Source organism: Xyrauchen texanus, chromosome 45 (genome assembly GCF_025860055.1).
Source record: "Xyrauchen texanus isolate HMW12.3.18 chromosome 45, RBS_HiC_50CHRs, whole genome shotgun sequence".
Classification (NCBI taxonomy): Eukaryota; Metazoa; Chordata; class Actinopteri; order Cypriniformes; family Catostomidae; genus Xyrauchen; species Xyrauchen texanus.
In genome coordinates, this window is record NC_068320.1 from 28,772,744 (window position 1) to 28,797,851 (window position 25,108).

Here is a 25,108-nt window from a genome sequence, read left to right on the forward strand (position 1 = left end):
TGTGTGTGTGTGTGTGTGTGTGTGTGTGAGTGTGTGTGTGCACATGCGTGAGTGTGTGTGTGCATGAGTGTGTATGTGTGAGTGTGTGTGTGTGTGCACATAAGTGTGAGTGTGTGTGCGTGAGTGTGTGTGTGTGTGTGTGTGCGTGAGTGTGTGTGTGTGTGTGCGTGAGTGTGTGTGTGTGTGCATGAGTGTGTGTGAGTGTGTGTGTGCACATGCGTGTGCTTTCACAGATGTTCTTATGTTGTTTCTAAAGTTATGATGCTTGTGGTTGTATTTCTTGTGTCTGTCTCTACATGCTGTTTTATAGGGAACACATTTTATTGTTGAATTTTTCTTTTTTTTTTTGGTCATATTTAGTTTTTCTGAAACTTTTCCTCTCTCTGATGCTTATAATTAATCATGTCGGGGATTAGGCGATGAATGGGACCAGCTGATGGAAATGGAGAGATATTTACAAACTAAACAACTAACCAACAAGATTAATCCAAATTAATTTAAAATGCTGCTTTAAGTGAGCACAAGTCATGACATGTGCAATGTTTACTGAGGAGTAGATGATTAATGATTCAATAATAATGTACTTTTGTCTGTATTATTGTAGGTATTATTTTTGAAGCAATGTAAAAATAATAATTATTATAAATGTGACAAGTCTTTGATATAATACATACAAAAGTATAATTATTGTGTTCTTATTAACAGTGTTAGATAAAAGTTATTTTATGTTATGTTCATGTTATGAACATGCAGGCACATATTCACATTCCACTACGATGTTTATGTATATATACAGAATGCAACATATTTGAAAACAATTTTGTAGTATATAGAAATAATATCTTGCATATACATGTACTGTATGTTCAAGTACGTGACATTTTAATATGATTTAAAAAGAAGGCCTAAAATATATTATATGTTGTGAAATATCAGATTTGAGATTTGTATGGGTTTAACCTGAAACTATGTTAATGTTAATTACAACTAAAATATGAACACTAAAAAGGAAACCTGAAATGGCTCTGCTGTTATTATGAATGACTGATGGGTTATGATGAATGAGTGAAGGGTTATGATGAATGACTGATGGTTATGATGAATGACTGATGTTATGATGAATGAGTGAAGGGTTATGATGAATGACTGATGGTTATGATGAATGAGTGAAGGGTTACGATGAATGAGTGAAGGGTTATGATGAATGACTGATGGTTATGATGAATGAGTGAAGGGTTATGATGAATGACTGATGGTTATGATGAATGACTGATGGTTATGATGAATGAGTGAAGGGTTACGATGAATGAGTGAAGGGTTATGATGAATGACTGATGGTTATGATGAATGAGTGAAGGGTTATGATGAATGAGTGAATGGTTATGATGAATGACTGATGGTTATGATGAATGAGTGAAGGGTTATGATGAATGACTGATGGTTATGATGAATGACTGATGGTTATGATGAATGAGTGAAGGGTTACGATGAATGAGTGAAGGGTTATGATGAATGAGTGAAAGGTTATGATGAATGAGTGAAGGGTTATGATGAATGAGTGAAGGGTTATGATGAATGACTGATGGGTTATGATGAATGACTGATGGTTATGATGAATGAGTGAAGGGTTATGATGAATGAGTGATGGGTTATGATGAATGACTGATGGGTTATGATGAATGAGTGAAGGGTTATGATGAATGAGTGAAAGGTTATGATGAATGACTTAAGGGTTATGATGAATGAGTGAAGGTTTATGATGAATGAGTGAAGGGTTATGATGAATGACTGATGGGTTATGATGAATGACTGATGGTTATGATGAATGAGTGAAGGGTTATGATGAATGAGTGATGGGTTATGATGACTGACTGATGGGTTATGATGAATGAGTGAAGGGTTATGATGAGTGAAAGTTTATGATGAATGACTTAAGGGTTATGATGAATGAGTGAAGGTTTATGATGAATGAGTGAAGGGTTATGATCAATGACTGATGGGTTATGATGAATGAGTGAAGGGTTATGATGAATGACTGAAGGGTTATGATGAATGAGTGATGGGTTATGATGAATGACTGAAGGGTTATGATGAATGAGTGAAGGTTTATGATGAATGACTGAAGGGTTATGATCAATGACTGATGGGTTATGATGAATGACTGAAGGGTTATGATGAATGAGTGATGGGTTATGATGAATGACTGAAGGGTTATGATGAATGAGTGAAGGGTTATGATGAATGAGTGAAGGGTTATGATGAATGACTGATGGGTTATGATGAATGAGTGAAGGGTTATGATGAATGACTGAAGGGTTATGATGAATGACTGAAGGGTTATGATGAATGACTGATGGGTTATGATGAATGAGTGAAGAGTTATGATGAATGAGTGATGGGTTATGATGAATGAGTGAAGAGTTATGAAGAATGAGTGATGGGTTATGATGAATGAGTGAAGGGTTATGATGAATGACTGATGGTTTATGATGAATGAGTGAAGGGTTATGATGAATGACTGATGGGTTATGATGAATGAGTGAAGGGTTATGATGAATGACTGAAGGGTTATGATGAATGACTGATGGTTATGATGAATGAGTGAAGGGTTATGATGAATGACTGATGGGTTATGATGAATGAGTGATGGGTTATGATGAAAAGAGTGAAGGGTTATGATGAATGACTGATGGTTATGATGAATGAGTGAAGGGTTATGATGAATGAGTGATGGGTTATGATGAATGAGTGAAGGGTTATGATGAATGACTGATGGGTTATGATGAATGAGTGAAGGGTTATGATGAATGACTGATGGGTTATGATGAATGAGTGATGTGTTATGATGAATGAGTGAAGGGTTATGATGAATGGGTGATGTGTTATGATGAATGAGTGAAGGGTTATGATGAATGACTGATGGGTTATGATGAATGAGTGAAGGGTTATGATTAATGAGTGATGTGTTATGATGAATGAGTGAAGGGTTATGATGAATGGGTGATGTGTTATGATGAATGAGTGAAGGGTTATGATGAATGAGTGATGGGTTATGATGAATGACTGAAGGGTTATGATGAATGAGTGATGGGTTATGATGAATGAGTGATGGGTTATGATGAATGAGTGAAGAGTTATGATGATTGACTGATGGTTTATGATGAATGAGTGAAGGGTTATGATGAATGACTGATGGGTTATGATGAATGAGTGAAGGGTTATGATGAATGAGTGAAGGGTTATTATGACTGACTGATGGGTTTTGATGAATGAGTGATGGGTTATGATGAATGACTGAAGGGTTATGATGAATGACTGATGGGTTATGATGAATGAGTGAAGGGTTATGATGAATGACTGATGGGTTATGATGAATGACTGATGGGTTATGATGAATGAGTGAAGGGTTATGATGAATGACTGATGGGTTATGATGAATGAGTGAAGGTTTATGATGAATGAGTGAAGGGTTATGATGAATGAGTGATGGGTTATGATAAATGACTGAAGGGTTATGATGAATGACTGATGGGTTATGATGAATGAGTGAAGGGTTATGATGAATGACTGATGGGTTATGATGAATGACTGAAGGGTTATGATGAATGACTGAAGGGTTATGATGAATGACTGATGGGTTATGATGAATGACTGATGGGTTATGATGAATGAGTGAAGGGTTATGATGAATGACTGATGGGTTATGATGAATGAGTGAAGGTTTATGATGAATGAGTGAAGGGTTATGATGAATGAGTGATGGGTTATGATGAATGACTGAAGGGTTATGATGAATGACTGATGGGTTATGATGAATGACTGATGGGTTATGATGAATGAGTGAAGGGTTATGATGAATGACTGATGGGTTATGATGAATGACTGAAGGGTTATGATGAATGAGTGAAGGGTTATGATGAATGACTGATGGGTTATGATGAATGAGTGAAGGGTTATGATGAATGAGTGAAGGGTTATGATGAATGAGTGAAGGGTTATGATGAATGAGTGATGGGTTATGATCAATGACTGATGTGTGTGTGTTTCAGGGTGTTCATGAGTGTAAGAGTGTGTCGAGTGAGTATCTGAAGTTGGAGTCTCTCATTCAGAAGGTGGTGTCGCCGTATTTGGGAACACACGGTCTATTCTCCAGCGACGGGTCCATCACGCAGTGCTCATGTGTTCTCGGTGAGATGATTTTACCTGCTGTGTGAATTTCTTTTCCAGCACCAAACAGAATTAAAGCAACAGAACTAGGGCTGAACTATTTGTCTGATTTAGTGATTGCGAATTGAACTGCGATATGAAAATAAAGTCACGGGCAACATGCTCTAATGCCAACAGAAATACTGTTAAAAAAGAGGGTTCACACTTGAGGAAATCAATAAAACACAGTGAAACAGTGAAAAAACAAACAAACAGATTGACATCTTCTTTATAGTCTACCTGTTTTTGTCCACTTTGTGAAAGAGTTTTAACCAACTTTACATCATTGTTTTTGGAACCCAATAATATGTACATTTTTACTGAAATATATTTTTATATAATATTAACAACAACAATAAATAATAATACCTCAATCTGGGTGGCGGAGGACGAATCTCAGTTGCCTCCGCATCTGAGACCGTCAATCCGCGTATCTTATCACGTGACTTGTTGAGCGTGTTACCGTGGAGACGTAGCGCGTGTGGAGGCTTCACGCTATTCTCCGCGGCATCCAAGCACATCTTGCTGATGAATCCTTTTCTCCTCCCAGAGAAGCGTCTGTTGCAACGGTGGCCACGATCCAGTGACTCACCAGCCAAGAATCCCGTGGTTCGCTCCAAAAGCTACAACATTCCCATGCTGACGCCCGTGGCCGAATCCAATTCTGACAGCGGCACGGGAATCCGCCGGCATTCCGTGTGTCAGATGACTTCCTGTCTGGAAGAGCCCATGTTCTTGGAGGTGCCGTCCAGTCCGGTGGCGGTGGCGGTGGCGGTGGAGAGTTGTGAAGAAGCCGGCACTACTTCGTCTTCTCCACCCATATTCCCCGAGCTCTGCTGCAACAGCGGACGGGACGCAACCCCCCACAACAGTCGGCCTTCCAGTCCAGAGACTGTCCAGGATCAGAATCTGGAATCTCTAGACTCGGACATCAAGGGTATCTTTATAGACTTTTGCCGGCAGCGGTCTTGCTCGTCTGATTGTGAGAGTGTCGCATAATTGTCCTTCACACTTAAAGGTGTTGTAAGTGATTTTACCCGTTCTACTTCCTTGAACCTGAGCTGTTGAATTAGCCACGGCCCTCTTTCTAAAACCCTGCCATCCAAATATAACAAATTAGCTTTTTTGAGACCGACATTGTGCAGAAATGGCTGTTAAACACAACAGCAGCACAACAGCGCCCTCTACTGGCAACTGTTATGAACAACATGGCATAAAAATGGCATTAAGCCTCAATAATTCAATACAGCTACAATACTATGAGAACGAGCGACATGATTGACAGGTCGAAAGCGTCAGAGACCGCAGACACATGTTTGTTTGTTGTTTACAGAGTCTAGTGATGTCACAGAGACCGGAGAGATATCTCACCACACTTATTTCAGTCATAGCTTTCAGGGAGAAGGACTTTTATTCTAAACCTTTCCATGAACAAATCACTTACAGCACCTTTAATTCTCATCATGGGATTATAGTGTGTTCAAAATAGTGTTCTAGCATACTACTCGTGCTGTATCTCCAGTGTACTAGATCTATACTCACTTTACAGTTTAGAAGTGTTTTGCATTTGGTATCGATGATTGTTAACATCTTTTTAACTTTTTTAACTCTCAAAATTGGTCTTAAAATGCAAAATAAGTGTTTTTATTGGTGAGATGATAACTGCATACAATGACACCAATGAATGCGTTTACATGCACAGTCTTATACCGATCACGCTTAATACACTGACATAATGTGGTCATGTAAACATATAAAACATATAAAACATATGCACAAGTTTATTTTTGCCAATTGCATGTAATCCACTTAACCAGCTTCTTGCCATCTTATGCAATGTCTGTAAGTGTTGTCCGCTTTGACGTTAACGGTTTGACATTAAAAACAAGATAATCAGATGATTCTCATGTAAAGGCAGTTTTCCTGACTTTCAGATTGTTTGAATAAACAGATTTTGTGCATATTGCCATACATGCAAACACGCTCACTGTAACTATTGTGTAAAATGATTTGGTTGAATATTGCATACTGTATACTTCTTTAAAACACTATACAGTTTAGTGCGTAGTACGCATTATGCAGTGCAGAGTACGCATTATGCAGTGTGTAGTAACCATTGTGCAGTGCGTAGTACGCATTATGCAGTGTGTAGTAACCATTATGCAGTGTGTAGTAACCATTAGAACTTGGAAGTTATCATTTATACAACCTCTTCCGAAAAAAGTGACAGCAAAAAATTTAGAGGACTTTCGTCCTGTGGCTTTGACATCAATACTCGCTAAAAGCATGGAAAGAGTAGTTAGCTACCACCTTAAACCATACATATTAGAGCAATTAGATGTACTGCAATTTGCATACAAATCAAAAAGAGGGACAGAGGATGCCATGCTTACCATGGTCGATACAATTGCTAGTCATCTACAACGAGCAAAGGCTTATGTGCGTGTTCTTTTTATCGACTATACCTCTGCTTTTAATACCATGCAGATACATTTGCTCCTGGAACGTCTCCTGGTTCTAGGTGTAAATGGAGGAATAGTGCACTGGATAAAGAACTTTTAACAAATAGACCTCAGCGAGTTTGTGTTGGGAGGTTTAAATCAGATACTATGTTTTTAAATACGGGGCACCACAAGGATGCGTCCTGTCACCTATTTTGTTTTCTGTTTATACAAGTAGTATAAGATTGCAGCATGAGAATTATAAATTATACAAATATGCAGATGATATGGCACTTGTCGCACTTTTATGGAAAGATTGTGCACATTATGAGTATGAGAAGAAGGTTTTGGAACTAGAAGAATGGTGTGAGGCAAGCTCCTTATTGATAAATGTAAGTAAAACAAAAGAGTTGATTTTAAATCATTCAGAGCCTCTAACAGAGTTAATGTTATGTAATCAAACAGTTGAAATTGTGAAGACTTTTAAGTATTTGGGAACCATGATTGACTGTAAATTGAATTTCTCTGATAATATTAACCTTATTTGTAAGAAAGCAAATCAGAGGTTATACCTGTTAAGGAAGTTGAGAGAATTTTCTGTAAGTCAGGATGTTCTGCAAAGAGTTTATATAAGTTTAATTGAGAGTGTTTTAGGGTATAATATAACTGTGTGGTTTGGACGAGTTACATCTGTTAATAAAGTAAAGTTAGAGACAATTACAAGAGTTGCAGGAAAAATTGTAGGATCTAAACAAAAATCAGTCGCACAGTTATATCAAATTGCTGTTCAGAGGAAAGCTTTGATTATAGCAAGAGATACAACACACCCATTGAATCATGTCTTTGAATTACTGCCATCACGTCGTCACTATAGAACACCAAAAGCGATTAAAGTGATATATAAACAATCTTTTGTACCAAATGCAATAAGTCTTTTGAATAAGAGGAAAGAGATGTGAATATTTTAATGTGTATATTGTGTATCGTTTTGTGATTGTATACTGTGTATTGTTAATTGTTTTGATTGTATGGCGAGACCAAAGACCAATTTTCAGCCAAGGCTGAACAATAAATAAATAAATGAAATGAATTATGCAGTGCGTAGTACGCATTATGCAGTGTGTAGTAACCATTATGTAGTGTGTATTAACCATTATGCATTGCGTAGTAACCATTATGCAGTGCGTAGTACGCATTATGCAGTGTGTAGTAACCATTGTGCAGTGCATAGTAACCATTATGCAGTGCGTAGTACGCATTATGCAGTGTGTAGTAACCATTCTGCAGTGCGTAGTAACCATTATGCAGTGCGTAGTAACCATTATGCAGTGCGTAGTAACCATTATGCAGTGCGTAGTACGCATTATGCAGTGTGTAGTAACCATTGTGCAGTGCATAGTAACCATTATGCAGTGCGTAGTACGCATTATGCAGTGTGTAGTAACCATTATGCAGTGTGTAGTAACCATTATGCAGTGCGTAGTAACCATTATGCAGTGCGTAGTACGCATTATGCAGTGTGTAGTAACCATTGTGCAGTGCATAGTAACCATTATGCAGTGCGTAGTACGCATTATGCAGTGTGTAGTAACCATTCTGCAGTGCGTAGTAACCATTATGCAGTGCATAGTAACCATTATGCAGTGCGTAGTACACATTATGCAGTGTGTAGTAACCATTATGCAGTATGTAGTAACAATTCTGCAGTGCGTAGTAACCATTATACAGTGCGTAGTACGCATTATGCAGTGCGTAGTAACCATTGTGCAGTGCGTAGTACGCATTATGCAGTGTGTAGTAACCATTGTGCAGTGCATAGTAACCATTATGCAGTGCGTAGTACGCATTATGCAGTGTGTAGTAACCATTCTGCAGTGCGTAGTAACCATTATGCAGTGCATAGTAACAATTCTGCAGTGCGTAGTAACCATTATACAGTGCGTAGTACTGATCTCTATTTATTGCATACATTAAATGTGCTGGTTTAATAACTTTGCGCTGTTTTACTACTAGATTTGATCTTCCATTAAAAAGATAAATATATGAATTGTGAAATGGAAAGTGTGACAGAGAACAAGAAAATAATGCAAAAGATTATGGAAAATTGAGAAAGTGTGTCTGAGTGAGAGTGTCCGGCATCTGTCACGGCTTTCATGTTTTCAGTTGTTTGGATGCCAGTGGAGGAAGATGGCATGTCTTCAGGGTTGTCACGACTGGCTCGTTACAAGCCGCAACATAAAAAGGGGAGTCTGACAACAGGTCTTAGTAAACTCAAAAGAGAATTGTTTTATTGTCAGTAAGCATAAACCACCACAACCGTGGATGGTAACATGGGTCTAGGGTTAACAAAGGGAAAACACAGCATTAACAAATAATATAATTATTCAATACTTTACGCTACACGGTAAGAAAAGCATGAAGATAAATTGAAGAGGTCTCACTGGGCCAGCCACTCCTAAGACATGGAGCTATCCCAATGAGCCCTTGAGCAAATTACACACAGCATTTTATAGCGATACTAATTATCAATTAGTAAGGGGAGAACCAATTAAATCACACGACTCAGGGACGTCACAAGGGTTCAAGACGAATGCCCAATGTGATTTGAGCACTGACACTACTCGATGTGTTGAGATGGGATGTTGGTGCAAGACCTACACAAGGAACATGGCAATGCAGGTTTCATTGTGTTCCATAACATTTCCACTGACAATGATTTTATTTCCATGACTCGAGCTGCAGCGATGGAAACAAGTTCACATAATATATTAAAATTCATCTGATTTGAATTTCTTTCTTTTTTTTTTAAATATGAAACAACACAAACGTGAACAGAGTAGTGGAAAAGTAAATACAAAGAACAAATGTAATAATTGAATAATCTTATATAACAAGAGCTGATACATATATTCATAATTTCATAACATATATTCATATAATATTTTAACTCGAGCTGCAGCGATGGAAACAGGTTACAGCAGTGTGATTCACACAAATGACCACAGGAGGGCGTTTAGTTCCTCTGATGTTCATTTCTGTACAGCCAAATAAATGTTTGTTTTTCTTTCTTTTTTTTTTAAATAGTTAAAAGAACACAAACATGCTACGGGAGTGAAACATAAAAAAATAATTAATTTAGTAATTGATTTAATAATCATATAAAATCAGAGATCTGAAAATAAGTTGCAGAAATATGCTAAGTGATGATATTTCATCCAAATAACAATGGACAAACTCCGCCATCTGCTGGTGAAAAACTCGAAGTGCAGCCACATAAAATAAAATAAAATAAAATAAAATAAAAAATGCTAAACTACACTAAAGTTTTTTTAATGGTCAATCTGCTGGTGAAGACAGGAAACGCATGTACATTAAATTAAATACAAAATACTGAAGTACACTGAAGGATTTTTAATGTACAAAATCCGCCATCTGCTGGTAAAAACACGAAGTGCATCTCCATAAAGTAAATTAAAATAAAATAAAAAATATAAATATTAAACTACACTGAAGTTTTTTGACTTGACAAACTCTGCTATCTGCTGGTAAAAAACACGAAGTGTTTGAATAAATGAATAAATACATAATAAATAAAATACTAAAGTTAGCAAATTAACGTTTTTTAGTGGACAAATTCTGCCATCTGCTGGTGAAAATCTCGAAGTGCATCCACATAAATTAAATTAAAATAAAACTAAAATAAAATAAAATAAGAAAATACAAAACTATAATAAAGTTTTTTAATGGACAAACTGCAATCTGCTGGTGAAAAATACAAAGTGCATCCACATAAAGTAAAATAAAATAACATTTAATTAATTAAAATAAAATAAAATAAAAAATACTAAACTACACTAAAGTTTTTTTTAATAGTTCATTGGAGAGGAGTGTATCATCGTTTATTTGGAACGGTAAACCACCCAGAATCAAAAGAAGCACCCTCCAAAGACCTAAAAAGCTTGCTGGCCTAGCTCTACCTTTATTTACTATTATTGGGCATGTAATATAAAGACAAAGTTACACTGTATTGGAAGAGGTTGTCCCAACGGGCGAGAGGGGACAACGCGAGGGGACTCCCTCTAGTGGTACACAGACTCCCTCTAGTGGTGTGCAGACTCCCTCTAGTGGTACACAGACTCCCTCTAGTGGTACGCAGACTCCCTCTAGTGGTGCGCAGACTCCCTCTAGTGGTGTGCAGACTCCCTCTAGTGGTGTGCAGACTCCCTCTAGTGGTGTGCAGACTCCCTCTAGTGGTACACAGACTCCCTCTAGTGGTACGCAGACTCCCTCTAGTGGTACGCAGACTCCCTCTAGTGGTGTGCAGACTCCCTCTAGTGGTACGCAGACTCCCTCTAGTGGTACGCAGACTCCCTCTAGTGGTGCAGACTCCTCTAGTGGTGTGCAGACTCCCTCTAGTGGTGTGCAGACTCCCTCTAGTGGTACGCAGACTCCCTCTAGTGGTACAAAGACTCCCTCTAGTGGTACACAGACTCCCTCTAGTGGTGTGCAGACTCCCTCTAGTGGTGTGCAGACTCCCTCTAGTGGTACGCAGACTCCCTCTAGTGGTACGCAGACTCCCTCTAGTGGTACACAGACTCCCTCTAGTGGTGTGCAGACTCCCTCTAGTGGTACGCAGACTCCCTCTAGTGGTGCGCAGACTCCCTCTAGTGGTACACAGACTCCCTCTAGTGGTGTGCAGACTCCCTCTAGTGGTGCGCAGACTCCCTCTAGTGGTACGCAGACTCCCTCTAGTGGTACACAGACTCCCTCTAGTGGTGTGCAGACTCCCTCTAGTGGTGTGCAGACTCCCTCTAGTGGTGTGCAGACTCCCTCTAGTGGTACGCAGACTCCCTCTAGTGGTACGCAGACTCCCTCTAGTGGTGCGCAGACTCCCTCTAGTGGTACGCAGACTCCCTCTAGTGGTGTGCAGACTCCCTCTAGTGGTACGCAGACTCCCTCTAGTGGTGTGCAGACTCCCTCTAGTGGTACGCAGACTCCCTCTAGTGGTGCGCAGACTCCCTCTAGTGGTACACAGACTCCCTCTAGTGGTGCGCAGACTCCCTCTAGTGGTACACAGACTCCCTCTAGTGGTGTGCAGACTCCCTCTAGTGGTACGCAGACTCCCTCTAGTGGTGTGCAGACTCCCTCTAGTGGTGTGCAGACTCCCTCTAGTGGTGTGCAGACTCCCTCTAGTGGTGTGCAGACTCCCTCTAGTGGTACGCAGACTCCCTCTAGTGGTACGCAGAGGAATCACTGAATTTCGATCTCACCGGTGTGAGTAGAACGGTGAGTGCATGACTTGACCAACTGATAAATTCAAACTGCTTTCGCGCGTTGGCTGGCGCTGAGGCAGAGACGTACGCGGAGTCATATCATTCACAACTATTCAGTGTTTTCATCCACATAATGTTTATTTTAGGTTTCAGACATTTAAATTCACATAAGTACTAAAAAAACCAATATAATTAGAGTTTGTAAAATACACACTGATGTCTATAGAAGCGGCAATAATATTCCTAACCGTTATAATCAGGTGGCCATCGCACAGAGCTCAACTAACGTGATGATTATAAAGCTGATGTTTATAATGGTAATGCTATAGTATAGCTAACAAATTTGTGAATATTTTGAATAAAAAAGGAAATAAAAGCAGATCATCAGACATTCAGTGGCTGTGGTCATGTGACAAGCAATGACGCGTCACCATGGAAACAATAATACTTATTTTATTATAAATAAAACTGCATGGTTTTTGAGCTGTGCATAACTGTAGCTGAATAGTGAGGCCTACTACTGTATTTTAATGTTGGTCGTTATGGTGGTTCTTGGAGATCCAAATATTTTCTGAGGTGGTACTTGGTGTAAAAAGTTTGAGAACCACTGGAATAGATCATGATCTTGGCTCAATACTATGTGCCCCATCTCCTCCTACATGTTCTGGTCCTGCCCCAAACTTAGTACGTTCTGGGCCAACATCTTTGGTGCCTACATTAAGATGCTTCAAAGAAACATCACCCCCAACCCTGTAAGTGCCCTATTTGGATTTACCCTTGTCAATCGCCCCCTTATAGCATTCACTTCCCTGATTGCCAGGTGTCTCAGCCTGCTCTCCTGGAAGGAACAAGCACCCCCCCAGCTTCACAAGGTGGATTAGAGATGCATTTCCTGAAGCTTGAGAAGATCAGATACACCCTTAAAGGCTCCTTGCAAACATTCGGGAAGGTCTGGGCCCCCTTTTTAGAGTATTATGAGACCTTGCAAACACCATTAAATATGGATGACTAAGGTGTTATTATCAGGATAAAATAAAAAAGTTAGTACATGAATGTTTTTTAATGGTCAAACTCTGCCATCTGCTGGTGAAAAACATGAAGTGCATCTACATATAGTAAAATAAAATAAAGTTAATTAAAATAAAATAAATAAAATAAAAAAATACTAAACTATGCCAAAAAAAATTTATTAGTCAAACTCTGCCATCTGCTGGTGAAAAACATGAAGTACATCTCCATATTTACATTTAGCATTTAAGGGGGTCTGAATACTTTCCATACCCACTGTATGCATTTGGCAGACGCTTTTATTCAAAGCGACTTACAGTGCACTTATTACAGGGACAATCCCCCCGGAGCAACCTGGAGTTAAGTGCCTTGCTCAAGGACCCAACAGTGGCATCTTGGTGGTGCTGGAGCTTGAACCCCCAACCTTCTGGTCAGTAACCCTGAGACTCAACCACTGAGCCACCACTGCCCCATGCCACCACTGCCTCCATATAGTAAAATAAAATAAAGTTAATTAAAATAAAATAAAACAAATACTAAACTATGCCAAAAAAATGTATTAGTCAAACTCTGCCATCTGCTGGTGAAAAACATGAAGTGCATCTCCATATAGTAAAATAAAATAAAGTTCCATCCATCCATCCATCGTCAACCACTTATCCTGTGTACAGGGTCGCGGGGGGCTGGAGCCTATCCCAGCTAACATTGGGCGAAAGGCGGGGGAAACCCTGGACAGGTTGCCAGTCCATCGCAGTAAAATAAAGTTAATTAAAATAAAATAAAATAAATACAAAAAATACTAAACTATGCCAAAAAGATTATTAGTCAAACTCTGCCATCTGCTGGTGAAAAATACGAAGCGCATCCACATAAAATGATTAATAAATTAAATAAATAAATAAATATATAAAATACTAAAGTTAGTACATGAATGTTTTTTAATGTTCAAACTCTGCCATCTGCTGGTGAAAAACATGAAGTGAATCTCCATATGATAAAATAAAATAAAGTTAATTAAAATAAAATAAATTAAAAATACTAAACTACGGCAAAAAAATGTAATAGTCAAACTCTGCCATCTGCTGGTGAAAAACATGAAGTGCATCTCCATATAATAAAATAAAATAAAAAATATAAAAAAAATACGAAGCGCATCCACATAAAATGATTAATAAATTAAATAAATAAATAAATATATAAAATACTAAAGTTAGTACATGAATGTTTTTTAATGGTCAAACTCTGCCATCTGCTGGTGAAAAACATGAAGTGCATCTACATATAGTAAAATAAAAAAAGTAAATTAAAATAAATAAAATAAAATATAGTAAATACAAAATTTTTAAAATTCTAAACTACACTAAAGTTTTTTAATAGTCAAACTCTGCCATCTGCTGGTGAAAAACACGAAGTGCATCTCCATATAATAAAATACAATAAATGAAAATAAATAATATAAAATAAAGTAAATTAAAATAAAATAAAATAAAAAATACTAATCTACACTAAAGTTTTTTTTAATGGTCAAACTCCGCCATCTGCTGGTGAAAAACACGAATCGCATCTCCATAAAGTAAAATAAAATAAATTAAATAAAAAAAAAATGAAATAAAATGTAAAAAAAATACTAAACTACGGCAAACAATTTTAATGGTCAATCTGCAATCTGTTGGTGAGAACAGGAAATGCATGTACATACAATTAAATTAGGACACTGAACCCCAAGTTGCTCCCAGTGGCAGGCTAGCTTAAGTACCTTACATAGCAGCTCTGCCGCCATTGGTGTATGAATGTGTGTGTGTGAATGGGTGAATGAGACGCAGTGTAAAGCGCTTTGAATACCGTTAAGGCTTAAAAAGGCGCTATATAAGTGCAGACCATTTAAATTAAAAAATACTAAAGTACACTAAAATATTTGTAATGGTCAAACTCCGCCATCTGCTGGTGAAAAACACGAAGCGCATCCACGATCTACGTAGACACTATTTTTACATAAATGTACACTTTTATTTATGTATAATATATGAAAAACAAACCTAAATATTATAAATATAAAAATAAAAAGAATAAATGTAAATATATATATATAAACTGATAACTGTCTCCTCGACACATTTGGTCTGCGTGAAGCTCCTGCAGATGATGCAGATCAGTAATCAATTATTAATGTCTCTCAACAGCACGTGTTATTACCACATCTAACCCATCAACAGACACACACCTGCGACTCACCTGTAAGTAATTCCCGCATATTCAGTGTTGTATCATCACTAACATTGTGCAGCATTATTATAATGTATGTGTGTTTACTGACGCCGTGAACGTCATCTGTCATATTTATATCAAAATCTAAATAACCACAAAGTTTTACTACACAAACATATTTAACCAGGACATTTGGCTTAATAAAACAAGAAGACCAAAACTATGGTAACAAAAATCATAATCGTTCTGCCAAAAAGCACATGGTTGGTCTTACTGCAGTAAATGTGCGATTCTGACTTTAGCGGTTAATTCTGGTAATGGGGGTTTATAAGTTTATAAGTGATGTGGGATTATCTTTGAAACTGTGGAGTGCTGTTAAACCCCCTGATTCACTTTGAGCTGTGGATGGGGGTCCCGTCAAAGATACTCTTTGTCAAAATAATGTCCTATTGTTTCCTAAACTTTACATCTCAGTTCTGTGTCCCATCTCTGTTCCTCATGAAGCCTGTCGGAGTCTGCTGATTGGTTCTTCTGTGCCTCAAGTTCAAGAGAAATCTTGTTTAGGGAGACTTTGACTCCGCTTTGACTCCGCTTTGACTCGCTTTGACTCTTTATTGCAGTGATTTGATCCAGTTTGTCGAGGTCACACAGACTTTATTATTGTAAATGGTTCTTTTGTGATTTCCTCTGTGGATTTAGACATTATTTTTAATATGGAATAACCAAACATTAATTCACACTGTACAATATCGTGAATCTGTTGATTTGTCGGCTTTCACATCTCTGTTGTTTGTCTTCTTCTGATGTTCTGTTAAACTCGTTTCTCTGAGATGATCTCTTCTTTGTTCTCTGATGTAATGATGTCAATGGAGGCAGCTTGTGGTAAAATGGATTGAAAGTCTTTCTGGCCTGAACGTTTATTACCAGTCTTGAAATTAAAACATGATTATAAAGAAACAATCAATTCTGCCAGATCCTGTTATAATTGTAAATAATCAAAATAATCGATAATAGATAAACGCGGTTCACAAACATATTCTTCCACATCTGTGTTTTGGGTTTCATTCCTCAGCCTGTCCTGTTTCACCGCTCTCAAATGTGTCTCAACTCGACCATGTTACTGTAAGGAATGAGTAGGGCTGCACGATTTGGGGAAAATGTCATATTGCGATTGTTGAGGCTGATATTGCGATTATTGATGCTGCTAATAACGGGGGTGAGAGACAGCGGGTGTGACAGACAGCGGGTGTGACAGACAGCGGGGGTGAGAGACAGCGGGTGTGACAGACAGCGGGGTGAGAGACAGCGGGGTGAGAGACAGCGGGGGTCAGAGACAGCGGGGGTGAGAGACAGCGGGGTGAGAGACAGCGGGGTGAGAGACAGCGGGGGTGAGAGACAGCGGGGGTGACAGACAGCGGGGGTGACAGACAGCGAGGGTGACAGACAGCAGGGGTGAGAGATGAGCGTCTCCATGTTAGCGTGCGCATCAGCCGGCAGAACTGTGAATCTCTCCCGGTCTTGACTCCCGCTCAGATTGAGTCTCTACCGTGACTGGTTGACTCTGACCACACCGAGAATGACAGTTTTGGAGTTTGTGTTTATTTACATGTCACGCTCCCGTATTATATAATATGCAGTGGTGGCTCAGTGGTTGAGGCTCAGGGTTACTGACCAGAAGGTCGGGGGTTCAAGCCCCAGCACCACCAAGATGCCACCATTGTGTCCTTGAGTAAGGCACTTAACTCCAGGTTGCTCCGGGGGGATTGTCCCTATAATAAGTGCTCTGTATAATACATTGGTATTCAGAAGGTTGCTGGTTTGATCCCCACAGTCACCACCATTGTGTCCTTGAGTAAGGCACTTAACTCCAGGTTGTTCCGGGGGGATTGTCCCTATAATAAGTGCTCTGTATAATACATTGGTATTCAGAAGGTTGCTGGTTTGATCCCCACAGTCACCACCATTGTGTCCTTGAGTAAGGCACTTAACTCCAGGTTGCTCCGGGGGGATTGTCCCTGTAATAAGTGCTCTGTATAATACATTGGTACTCAGAAGGTTGCTGGTTTGATCCCCACAGTCACCACCATTGTGTCCTTGAGTAAGACACTTAACTCCAGGTTGCTCCGGGGGGATTGTCCCTGTAATAAGTGCTCTGTATAATACATTGGTAATCAGGAGGTTGCTGGTTTGATCCCCACAGTCACCACCATTGTGTCCTTGAGTAAGACACTTAACTCCAGGTTGCTCCGGGGATTGTCCCTGTAATAAGTGCTCTGTATAATACATTGGTACTCAGGAGGTTGCTGGTTTGATCCCCACAGTCACCACCATTGTGTCCTTGAGTAAGACACTTAACTCCAGGTTGCTCCGGGGGGATTGTCCCTGTAATAAGTGCTCTGTAAGTCGCTTTGGATAAAAGCGTCTGCCAAATGCATAAATGTAAATGTAAATAATATGAACTTTAATTATTGATGAATTGAAGACATATCGCCAAGCTGTGATCGGTGTTATTTTTTCTGGCCTCCAGTTCAGTGTCGGTCTGCTCGGCGTCCATCTTCACCTGATTTCCATGCTGAAACTCACATCACATGACCTCACGTGCCACTCCCTAAACTGAGACTGAATGCTCATCTTTATTAGCGGTGTAGAAAATGGGCAAACAGCTGTCAGAGAGAATCACATCCACAGATGCACTTATTTATTTAATATAATTGCACAAGCTGACATCGCGATTGCGATATGATTGATCGTGCAGCACTAGTAATGACGTATCATATGTGTTTTATGTTTGTCTTCTTCTGTTGTGCATTTAACGTCAAACCTATTAGTAATTTTGGTTAGCTCAAATGGTAGAAGGATTTATCAAGTAAAACACAAGGCGACAGAGTTTTATAGTTCTTATGTTATTGATATCTGGAAAAGTTTCACCTAATCCAGGCCCTTATAATGATGCTGCTTTGGATTTTAATGTTCCAGCTGATTTTAACTCTAGATTTGGACGGAGTTTCTTTCATATTAATGTAAGAAGCGGCACCAATGCAGATGTTATAGTAATATCAGAGACATGTCTGAGATACAGCCATCAGTACTGATGCTTTAACTGTTTATCAGGCCAATCGGCCAAAAAGGGGAGGGTAACCGTTTATATTTAGGATAGATTAGAGGTTATTGTGTTGCTTTTTGAATCAGTGGTCAAACAATAATTATTATTAGTATTAAATCTAATAGTTTTTATAATTTCCATTTTACTGTCGTTGGTTGTTATAGACCTCCATCAGTGAACAATGACTCTCTTCCATCCTTAATGCACACTTTGACATCCTTAAATTATGAGGAACTCGTCCTACTGGGTGATTTTAATTATATTTAATTTTGGCATCTGATGGATTTAAATGTGATTCACTTCAGTTAGTCCAAACACCCACTAGACCCAATTTAAAAGACAATAAAATCAGTTAATGTTTTTTATTCTTTACAAATGCTCCCCATAAGTCTTCATTGGCTTCTGTTTATGCAAATGATGTTAGTGATCACTGTCTTGTTGCCATAGTTACAGATACTAAATTACCTAAACATAAACCACGTGTTATTGTTGACGGTGTATGAGACACTTTAGTGAACAAGGATGATTGTGATAGGATTTCTCTTATAAATATTCCCATGCGTACTCAACATCAGGTATATGACGGGTTTATCTCAGTTATTAATAGGCATGCACCGTTTACTAAACTCAGAGTTAAAGGCAGGGACAATCCTTGGCCTCATTATCAGCCCTTATACATGAGCGGGATGTTGCTTGGTCAAAAGTCAGGCAATCTGATTCAAACTGTGATTGGATTTATTTTAGACCGCTCTGGAATAAATGCACAGTTGCAATTAGAAAGGCAAAAGCCAACGAGTTTATTGTTAAAACATCAACAAATGTTAATAATCCAAAGAAATTTTCATAGACTTAAAAGTGTTGGTTTAGAAATGATCTAAGTGGAAGAACACAATATGTAATTGCTAATCCCCAAGGATCTGTGTTAGGGCCCCCCTTATTTACTATTTATATAAATAATCTCGATCATGACATTCAAAATGTGCGATGTCATTTTTATGCTGATGACGCTAGATTATGCTGCTAAGAGGAAGCGCTACAATACATAACAATTAGCTTTTTGAATGCTGATATAACAAAAAATATGTTATTTTCAAGTTCAAAGAAAATAGTAAATGATCTTCTGAGTCTTTGAAGGAAACGTGGGAGTATAAATACTTGGTATTATTATCGATGATACTCAGTTTTCAGTTTTATTAATTTAGAGTAATGTGAGAACTAAAAGATATTTCCGAAATGAGATCTGTGTTTCATTTAATGTAAGAAAGAAACTCGTCTCTGCTACATTCTTACCAATACGTGATTATGGGGATGTTGCTCCATCTTCTTTCATCTTTGGATGCTGTGTATCCTGCTGCTTTAAGATTTATATTGAATTGCAAACCCTGAACACATCATGGGACACTGTATAATACATTAGCCTAACCTTCCTTCTCTATTGGAAGATAATTGCATTGGCATACAACCATTTATAAGGCTAGCTTGGGGTTCTTGCCCTCGTATCTCTGTTGTTTGATCCAACGGAAGAGTGTTGGGAAATATTCCCTTCGTTCTCAGAAATGGGATATTCTCTCTGATCCAACTGAATTGGGGAAAAAAGGTTTTTAGGGATGCAGCTCCGTTTGACTGGAATTCTCTTCAAGTGAAACTGAAGTTATAAAACTTGGTGTCTGAAATATTTGAAATGCATCATTCGTCAGGTTGGAGATGGATCAGTGACTTGTGTTTGCTGGCCAGGACACTCCTGTAAAGAGCGATCAGACAGAAGTTTTGCTTATTGAATCTGTTTCTTGAAGTGTTTCCAGAGCGCAGTTACATCATAACCTTTTTACTTTCTAAATGTAGTTTTATTAATCTGCATGTTCCTTTAATAATAAACAAATAGATTTCTGTTCTAATTTTGTGAAATTATTGAGATGTCATCATCTCTGACAAGGACGAAACACAAAACAATGACTAGTTTGTAGTTTTAGTCTTTCTCACTTTAATGAAAATAGAAAAATGGTCCATTCAGACTTTTACATGTTCAAAAGTTTCTCTCGGGACACCCCTGAACCCCCATACAGCATCATTCCTCAGTCACAAGGGCTTCTGTGACCCCATACTATCTGTATGTAAAGAAATATGAAAATAAATTTAATATATATATATATATATATATATATATATATATATATATATATATATATATATATAAATAAATACCTTCATTATGATTGAAAATGAACAGATCATCTTATAACATTCATATCCAACTGCACTTGATAAACTCTATAAAATATTAGAATATTTTCACAGAAGATCCCTCAGACATCACTGCATTGGCGGTGTCCGGCCCCCAAACAAGTTTTGTAAAGACTATTTTTGATTTAGTTTTCTCTGTGCAAATGTGATTGAATATCGTGATAAATATCGAATGATATAGAAAAGAATATCGTGATCATATTTTTGCCATATGCTAAAGACAATAGTGAGTAAATGTAACCATTTATTTACTAGGTAAATAATACATTCATTAAAACAATAATAAGCCAAATTTAGACATCAAAACATAAGAAATAAGATTTGCACACCTGCTAGAGGAACTACACAACAGATCCCCGATCGGTCATCTTCTCCTGAAGTAACAAACTAATCTTTTGTATTTCAGATGTGTGTTTCATATTCAGGATTTGGGATCTTTGAAACTTGTGATGGAGTTGTTTGATGTTTATAAAGAAAGCATCTAATGTCTGTGGGAGATTTGGGAGGGGGGCGTGTCCCTGATAGAATACAGTAAGTTCTTAAAGCTTGTGATTTTCCAGTTGCACTGAGACCTCTTGAATGATACCAAACACGAATGATCAGAAACACTTTTACAGAAGTGTCACAACTCCAGCTGAGGAGAGCAGATGTGAGTGAGCTTTGTGAGAACTGGATAAATCATCCTAAATCGATGTGAGATGTGAGATTTGTGTTGTCTTGGGTTCAACGTCTCTGTGTGAGAGTTTTATGATGTTGGTTCTCGCAGGTCTTTGCCAGAAGTGATGCCAGTCTTACATTAATCTGAATTATTTATGCTAATTAACATCTCAAAAACATGAATAATCAACACTCCTGGAATATAATCAAATCTGACTTTCTATAGCTGGATATTATTTACAATTTCACAATTAATCTCACTCGGAAACTATTTGCTCTAGAACTATATTTTGCTTGTTTATTATGTTCTACTAATTACAAATCAGAAATGGAAAATGCACACAGCAGTCACGCTCGGGTCACGCTCGGGTCACGCTCGGGTCACGGGTCACGGATGTTATTTATCTGTACATGTTCATTATTGAACTGATTATCAAACGTCACATAATGCAGCTGTAAATCATTTCATTGAATTGAAATTTGGCTACAGTTGCAATTATTGTTGATCTTTTGGGCCTTGAATCTTTGGATTATTTTATAAGATTCAATAAAGTTAACATTCATATCTGAATAAATAAATGATGCCGGATGTTAATCTATCTCTGTAACATCCTAACGCTGGTCCTGGAGCCTCTACTAGCGAGCGACGAGTTGGATAAGGGAGTGTGTGCAGTGTAGCGGGACACAATAAGGGATTTCTTTAAGCCAATGGAAGGGTCCTGGGACATGTACACAAGCATTTGTTTGAGGTAAATGTGGTCATGGACAGGTGATGTTAATTACATTGTCTGTTTTTAATGATGACTTTCACATAAATTGTCCAAAATAATGTCTGAACAGACGCCTTTGAGATCATCATTGTGAAGGAATGCCTCATCTAACTATAATCAACACCAAGTTTGTTTTGTGTCTTTCTGCTGTGACACAGAGACAGACGGTCCTCTTCAACACCATGTGAGCACAAAGACGTTAATTCAAGACTTTAGTCAAATACTGTGTATGGTAAATGTCTGATACACACTAGACTAGTCAACATGGTGCCAGACGAAGATGATTCACTGTCTGAATGTGAATGACTCATTCTGGTGACTTTATTTTTAAATGTTAATCATGAGCTTCATCATTGAGACTTTAGAGAACTTTAATCCATTGAAAATCACCAGAGAAGGTTTTGAGTGTTTGAGACGTGGAAGGTTCCGGCCCATAATGATGATTGAGTGATGTAATGTGATATATTATATACTGCAGCGGTTGGGATAATATTAACACGCATGTTAAGAATAATTGGGTTTGTTTTTGTGTCCATTGTGTTCTCATAGTTTTGTGGCCTGAATGACATAATTAAAAGTTTTACGAGAACTGAATTGAGAAGATAGACACATTAGGAGATGTTTTTACAAACATTTAACCCTAAACAATAGTAGGATTTTATTTTTCACAAGTTTCCAACGCTTTAATGCGGTTATATTTAATGCGTTACATCTTTAATGCAGTTATATTTTATGCGATACATCTTTAATGCGGTTATATTTAATGCATTACAGCTTTAATGCAGTTATATTTAATGCGTTATTTCTTTAATGTGGTTATATTTAATGCATTACATCTTGAATGCAGTTATATTTAATGCAGTACATCTTTAATGCAGTTATATTTAATGCGGTTATATTTAATGTGGTACATCTTTAATGCAGTTATATTTAATGCAGTACATCTTGAATGCAGTTATATTTAATGCAGTACATCTTGAATGCAGTTATATTTAATGCGTTACATCTTTAATGCAGTTATATTTTATGCGATACATCTTTAATGCGGTTATATTTAATGCATTACAGCTTTAATGCAGTTATATTTAATGCGTTATTTCTTTAATGTGGTTATATTTAATGCATTACATCTTGAATGCAGTTATATTTAATGCAGTACATCTTTAATGCAGTTATATTTAATGCGGTTATATTTAATGTGGTACATCTTTAATGCAGTTATATTTAATGCAGTACATCTTTAATGCAGTTATATTTAATGCGGTTATATTTAATGTGGTACATCTTTAATGCGGTTATATTTAATACGTTACATCTTTAATGCGGTTATATTTAATACGTTACACCTTTAATGCTGTTATATTTAATGCGGTTATATTTAATGTGGTACATCTTTAATGCAGTTATATTTAATGCAGTACATCTTTAATGCAGTTATATTTAATGCGGTTATATTTAATGTGGTACATCTTTAATGCAGTTATATTTAATGCAGTACATCTTTAATGCAGTTATATTTAATGCGGTTATATTTAATGTGGTACATCTTTAATGCGGTTATATTTAATACGTTACATCTTTAATGCGGTTATATTTAATACGTTACATCTTTAATGCTGTTATATTTAATGCAGTACATCTTTATTGCGGTTATATTTAATGCAGTTATATTTAATTCGGTTATATTTAATGCAGTTATATTTAGTGCGGTTATATTTAATGCGTTACATCTTTAATGCGGTACATCTTTAATGCAGTTATATTTAATGCGTTACATCTTTAATGCGGTTATATTTAATGTGGTACATCTTTAATGCAGTTATATTTAATGCATTACAGCTTTAATGCAGTTATATTTAATGCGTTATTTCTTTAATGTGGTTATATTTAATGCTTTACATCTTTAATGCGGTTATATTTAATGCGTTACACCTTTAATGCGGTACATCTTTAATGCAGTTATATTTAATGCATTACATATTTAATGCGGTTATATTTAATGCATTACATCTTTAATGCAGTTATATTTAATACGTTACATCTTTAATGCGGTTATATTTAATGCAGTACATCTTTAATGCAGTTATATTTAATGCGGTTATATTTAATGAGTTACGTCTTTAATGCAGTTATATTTAATGCAGTACATCTTTAATGCAGTTATATTTAACGCAGTTATACAGTATTTAATGTGGTACATCTTTAATGGGGTTATAGTTCATACGTTGCATCTTTAATGCGTTACATCTTTAATGCAGTTATAGTTCATGCGGTACATCTTTAATGGGGTTATATTTAATGTGTTACATCTTTAATGCGTTACATCTTTAATGCAGTTATATTTAATACATTACATCTTTAATGCGGTTATATTTAATGCAGTACATCTTTAATGCAGTTATATTTAATGCAGTACATCTTTAATGCAGTTATATTTAATGCAGTACATCTTTAATGCGGTTATATTTAATGCGTTGCATCTTTAATGCAGCTATATTTAATGCAGCTATATTTAATGCAGCTATATTTAATGGTGTTATATTTAATGTGGTACATCTTTAATGCGGTTATATTTAATGCAGTACATCTTTAATGCGTTACATCTTTAATGCGGTTATATTTAATATGGTACATCTTTAATGCAGTTATATTTAATGCGTGTTATATTTAATGTGGTATGTCTTTAATGCGGTTATATTTAATGCAGTACATCTTTAATGCAGTTATATTTAATGCGGTTATATTTAATGTGGTACGTCTTTAATGGGGTTATAGTTCATAACGTTACATCTTTAATGGGGTTATATTTAATGTGTTACATCTTTAATGCCTTACATCTTTAATGCAGTTATATTTAATACATTACATCTTTAATGCGGTTATATTTAATGCAGTACATCTTTAATGCAGTTATATTTAATGCAGTACATCTTTAATGCAGTTATATTTAATGCGTTGCATCTTTAATGCAGCTATATTTAATGCAGTTATATTTAATGCAGTTATATTTAATGTGGTACATCTTTAATGCGGTTATATTTAATGCAGTACATCTTTAATGCGTTACATCTTTAATGCAGTTATATTTAATGCGTTACATCTTTAATGCTGTTATATTTAATGCAGTACATCTTTATTGCGGTTATATTTAATGCAGTTATATTTAATGAGTTACGTCTTTAATGCGGTTATATTTAATGCGTT

At 37.0% G+C, this 25,108-nt stretch overlaps 1 protein-coding gene across 3 annotated transcripts in view; it reads left to right on the top strand.

Annotated features, from left to right (window-relative positions):
• LOC127637157 (proline-rich protein 5-like) overlaps positions 1–6,747 on the top strand; it is a 13,043-nt gene extending 6,296 nt beyond the window's left edge. For all 3 annotated transcript variants that reach the window (XM_052118076.1, XM_052118075.1, XM_052118077.1), the window contains 2 exons: positions 4,050–4,188; positions 4,757–6,747. In XM_052118076.1, coding sequence (XP_051974036.1) covers positions 4,050–4,188; positions 4,757–5,205 — 588 coding nt within the window. In that variant the 3' untranslated portion in view covers positions 5,206–6,747. The remainder of the gene's footprint in view (positions 1–4,049; positions 4,189–4,756) is intronic.
• Positions 6,748–25,108: the final 18,361 nt, after the last annotated feature.